The following is a 5,499-nucleotide window of genomic DNA, read 5'->3' on the forward strand; positions in this document are numbered from 1 at the left end:
GTGTTCTCAGAAGCATGTGCTTGTTATCACCCCATAGTTCAGGGTGCTGTGGAGGCAATTTTGGCCAAACACATGTAAAAAAGTTGGTATTTGCGTAGGCTAAGCGCCTTACTCTGACCCCTAATTTTTTGGATGACTCTTGCAAGTGCCCAACTTTGGAATATAGGCTCAATGCTTAATTTCAACATGTAGGTGGACAACAGGTCAACTTCTCTTATCCACTTAGAATTGTAATACATTTGATTTTACTGGTTATCTTTTAATCCCATGGCAAGAGACCAAGTTCGCTATGTGAATTGATTATTTAATCCAACCCATCAAACTTCATGATTTTTATGATATAAACCTCTTTGCTCATATTTGTGCTAAACAATGCTCTCTTTATTATCAAGAGGGTGCATTCAACTTAATCTTTCATTTCAAAATTGCAAATGATAATGTTATTTTTAGTTTAATTTACAATTTTTTGATATTAATTTTATCCAGGGAATTTTTTTAAAAAAATTTAAGAGAATACTGCTCTGCAAGTAATAAGGGCGAAAAAAGCAAGGAAAATTGCTTTATAATGTGAACAAATGGAAACTGCCCGGATGCAATACCAAAAAAAAAAAAAATGAAAAATAAACCAATTACATAAACCAAATGAAACATGAGCTGCAGTCATTTTCTAAATGCAAATCATTCAGCAAATTAAATAGAAGCTCGACAGAGCGATAAGAAACAAAAGAATTATACCCTTTTCTCATACATAAACGCAACTTTTCTATCCGAGAAACAAAAAAACTCTTCTGAATTAAGTCATTTAATCGAATCCTTCTAGTTAGCTGACTCGTTATGCTGCTCCCTCTCATGAATTGATTCTGAGAGCTCTTCCTTCTTGATCGGTAAGGTAGCATGTTCCTCTGTATCTGGATCAACCACTGCTGCTATGGATGATTTCCTCGTCTGCTCTTCAACTTTGGTTGGTGAGTGTATGCCCTCTTTTCTTAAACGGGGCGACTCGTTCAAGTTTTCTTGCTTAAGTTGTGACTCAATTTGTGCACTTACCTTAGCAGATGAGTCCACTGATGTCCCCATCTCCTGGCAGAAGTCATCATGTTCTGTACCTTTGGAGTGTGATATGATCTGCTTTTCTTCTTTTTTCGTAAACTCCTCTAACCCAACATTTTGGATAGGTAAGATGGGGCTCTCCAACTCGTCAGCTGAATCGGTCAACTCTTCAGAGTGACTTGCATTTACTATAACTTTTAAAGGTCCGAGTTTTGTGTCAAGATCTTTGACAGCAATTGTTAAAGCTCTTGCATCACGAGCTGATGCTAGTTGTTCAGCAGATGATAGCTGTCATCAGAAAGGAGGCAAGTAAACTGAGTTTCAGTAAATTAAGCCATGCGAGAACTAGGCTGTTAAGGTAAAAGCTTGAACAAAAAGGTTACGAGGGAAGAAAAGAGGCAAATCCTTAAAGTGAATCATGACAACTTTGCTACTGGTCATTTTAAACCTATATTTAATCTTGTTCTGGAAAAGATAAAGATTTTGAGAAAGATAATTTATGCGATATCAAAAAATTACCACATAAGAACCAATCTACACGCCAACCCATGTAAAACATAGATGGCTAGCAGCACAAAATAAGGGCCTGGGAAATATTAAAAAAAAAGACTAAATCAACGAGCGCCAACAACTTAACAAAAAAACCTCGTGACAAACATTAGGTTTTTTTGTTTGTTGTCATTACCTCATTAAATTGCATTTCTGCAATAGATCTGATTGTTTGCTGCATTTCAGCAGATATCAATAACTACAACTTAAAGACTGATAACAATTAGGTAATATGTAAAGATAATACAAAGAATTAATGGTGAGTGAAATTATTATTCCATAATTTTCATGGTCCTTACCTGTCAATGAACTTTAAGGAATAAACTACACATTTTTGAAGCTTACCTTTACGACATCTTCTGCCCTTTCCTTCACAGTCTCTGTTAATTCCTTCACCATGAACAGATTGAAGAATGTAAAGTACGTGAGAATGGAGACCCTCAGATCGATGCTGGTCAATAGCGCATTGAGGAATAGTAGAATGGCATCCTACCGAATAAAAAGGACATTTCACAAGTTTCATGGGACATATGGTAATACAATGCCTGTCCATTGCACGCCTCATGATCCTGTCAGAGCAGTTTTGCTCACATGGAAGTATTTTAAAAGGACAGGTTGAATCATGATGATCTATCTGAGCTGCACTAAATCTAGAATTGCACCCTTCATTTGTGCAGGTCATAGTCCTAAAATTGCAGTGCAATTTATGCACTTCTAAATCATCCACAGATTTAAAGCTCTTTCCACAATGATATTTGTTTTTGAAATCAACATTCTTCAAGAGAGTCTGCGCAACCGATTCTCTCCTATTCAACAACCAAAAACCATTTATTTCCATCTCTTGCACCAGATCATCTATCCAGTCTTCTCTTCGTTCACTCAGTAGCCATCCTGAAACTCTGCTGAAAAAGTTCCTTTTAGAACTTGAAAAATCGTCAATCAAATCAGAGAGAATATCATATGGGTTTCCAGATATTTCTTCATTCACACCACCTTCTAGGGCGGACTCAGCCAAGAAATTTTCACTTCGTTGGATAAGATAATCCACCATTTCTCTTCTTATATCAACAGCCACTGAAGCTGGGCTTTTTAAGAGGCCACCAGTTGTGTTGTCAATACATGCTGAGGCCAATCCAGGAACTAGTTCCTGTGCTATCTTATAAACTATATCGGTATCATAAAGATCACAATGAACCAAAGGACCTCCCTCCTTTTCTTCTTCAAGTTTATCTGGTTCTAACTCATGGTCATCAACAGGTGGATTCATAATGCAAGGAAACAACTGTAAAATGCCAACAGCTATAAATTAAGAACTTAAAACAAAGACAGAAAAAGTTGAATTCACACTAATATCCAATAACAGAGCGCTCAATTAATCCCCAATCCCAGAATTTATTGCAAAGAGAATTAATTTGATAATTGCTTCATGGAAATATAAATTTGCCATCTCGTTGTGATCATACTCTAAACTACAAAAACGTTAAAAATCCAAGGTTACAAAGCTACACGTGTTTAAAAAAATAACCACAAATGTCATTCATAAGCATAGATTTTAACTTCTTTCCTTTCCTCTTCCCTGTCAGATCACCTGATTAAAGATGTAAATCTCCAAACAAATCAATATTTCACTTTAATGATACTCCCACAAAAATATCGATCAATACGAATCCATTTACCTTCACTATTAATCACCAGAACGTGGTGAGAATCCATAAAGTTCGAGGATGAAGAACCTAAAAAATGTAAAATTTTGAAGCAAAGAAACAACTCCAATACAAATACAAATACAACAAACACAACACTTTGATTCAAATCACATCCTATGATTGGATCTGGTGAAGAAAAACAAATAAATTTAGCAAAATTTCATCACCATGAATCAAAAATCATGGAACGAGACAACGTTTCAACCATATATCATAGCAATGCCAACAACAGATAACATTGAGATATCGGGATTCAAGAAAACTGAACGGAAATGCATAGAATTTTCCACGTTATTTGGCAATTTGATCAACAAAATGATGATTGAATTACAATAAATTACCTCAGGAATCAAGCGGATTGTATATTCAGGAGAAATAAAACAAATGGTACACCTGGGAGTTTCTACAAACGATACAGTGAACAGAAACAGACAGGGTCAAAGTAAATACCCATTATATTCTGACCCGGCTCGGATATTCGCCCAACTAATCAGTACTCTCGGGCCTCAATTATTTTACATGGGATTTTGGCCCCATATAAAAAGGAAATTATAAGCTTTTTATCGGACTCGAAACGTCATTAAAAAAAAAAAAACTCTGGAAACAGCCAAAAAATTTCATTACCCAGCTAAATATATTTAACAATGTTATAAAGAATAAGAAGTTTGACGAAACGGCAATGTCAAGTTACAAGTTTTATAAGTTAGTATAAGATTAATCGTGAAAAATGCAATTTTTTTACTGTAATTTTAATTATACAAATTTTGTTAGAATTAAAATCGTGTTAGTTTCAGTGATAACAAATATTTGCAGGTTGTTGGGCTAAGCTTTTGGATGTTTAGTAAGTGTTAGAATGTCTTGCCAGATATATATTTTGTATCGAACAATCTTGCTGAATACTTGAAGATCTTGTTGTATGTTTTACTATATTTGAGCAAGATGGACTATCAAGTCATCTAGCTCATTTACCTTATGGGTTATACAAGGTCATTCAGCCGATTAAAAGAATTACGCATACATCACGCGTATACACATAAATTATATATATTACAACTTTAGGTGACAAATTAAAACAGGGGCCACTGGAAGCATTCAGACTCGCCCATTTTTATCTTTCGAGTAAAAACCAAAGAGGAGTTGCAGCTAGGGTTCCTCTAGTTTATGAAAAAAAAACGTTTTTAATTTCACTATAATTTTAATTATATTAAGTCTGTTAGAATTAAAATTGTCTTAATTTCGATGATGTCAAATGTTTGCAAGCTATTAAGCTAAGATGTTGGAGGTTTGGCAATTGTTAGAATGTCTTGATAGATATATAATGGCTATTGAATCTTGCGTCATTTTATCTTGATAGCGCACGATTTCAGGTTTTAGTATATGATAAGTAGAATATTGTTTCCACAAGGACCGAAAATTATTATTTTTAGTGTATCGTTCTCTCATACCCAAGATGTAACGAATGTTTAAATTTTTTTTTTCGTCATACAGAAATAAGCTTCGGCGCTCGTATGGTTAATCACAATAATAGAGATATTATTAAAAGATTTAACTACAAACGTAAACGTTTGGAAATAGATCAAATTTGTTGGAACATTTATGTTTTAGTATTAATAAATGATTTAAGACAAAACTGATCTAAGTTAAACTAAACATGGATAAACTGAGGCATCCGAACCAAACGGAATTGGCTTCGTCCACAAGCTAATTTGGTTTACCTAAACTGGACTAGCCAAGCAAAATCGACTCAGACCTAAACTTAATTATATCAAAGAACATTCATTCTCAAGGGCATTAATTTACACTAGAGGGTTAAACTGTGAACACCCGAAATTCCGAAGCAAATCACATAAGCTATAGAATCAGACTTTAAAATCCAAAACTTTTGAATAAAGAAACTCAATAATATACGTAAATTTTCAGCTCACAAAGCTCGGAAAGTAGCTCAAAAAGAAATCGATTCAATGCAAAACCACAAGAATTGAAGGGACATAGCTCGGAGGAGGAAACCGTTAACTCATAAGCTAAAAATCATAGCTCAAGGAAGCTCATTGATTCTTGGGAGGAAACCCTTAGCTCATGAGCTTAAACCATCAGCTCAAGGAAGCTCATTGATGCTTGTCCTAAAAGAGGCAAAAATTCAACCATGGTAGGAGCTAGAAATGGGACATAATCAATATGTAAGGAGTGACAAGGT

At 34.8% G+C, this 5,499-nt stretch overlaps 1 protein-coding gene across 1 annotated transcript; it reads right to left on the reverse strand.

The window, feature by feature from the left end:
- Positions 1–680: 680 nt before the first annotated feature.
- LOC142549173 (uncharacterized) lies at positions 681–3,790 on the reverse strand. Its single transcript, XM_075657990.1, has 3 exons — positions 3,647–3,790; positions 1,930–2,881; positions 681–1,316 (listed from the first exon to the last, which is right to left on the reverse strand). Exons 2-3 carry the CDS (start codon positions 2,864–2,866, stop codon positions 817–819), a joined length of 1,437 nt encoding a protein of 478 aa, XP_075514105.1. The 5' UTR covers positions 2,867–2,881; positions 3,647–3,790; the 3' UTR covers positions 681–816.
- Positions 3,791–5,499: the final 1,709 nt, after the last annotated feature.

The sequence above is a fragment of the Primulina tabacum genome, chromosome 6 (assembly GCF_025594145.1).
Source record: "Primulina tabacum isolate GXHZ01 chromosome 6, ASM2559414v2, whole genome shotgun sequence".
NCBI classification, from domain to species: domain Eukaryota; kingdom Viridiplantae; phylum Streptophyta; class Magnoliopsida; order Lamiales; family Gesneriaceae; genus Primulina; species Primulina tabacum.

Excerpts from the sequence above, each read along its gene's own strand:
- LOC142549173 (XM_075657990.1), bottom strand. The coding sequence starts at position 2,866 with ATGAATCCACCTGTTGATGACCATGAGTTAGAACCAGATAAACTTGAA. Across the intron at positions 1,317-1,929 it reads TAAAGGTAAGCTTCAAAAAT|CATCAGCTCGTGATGCAAGA; the intron begins GTGTAGTTTATT and ends CTGAACAACTAG.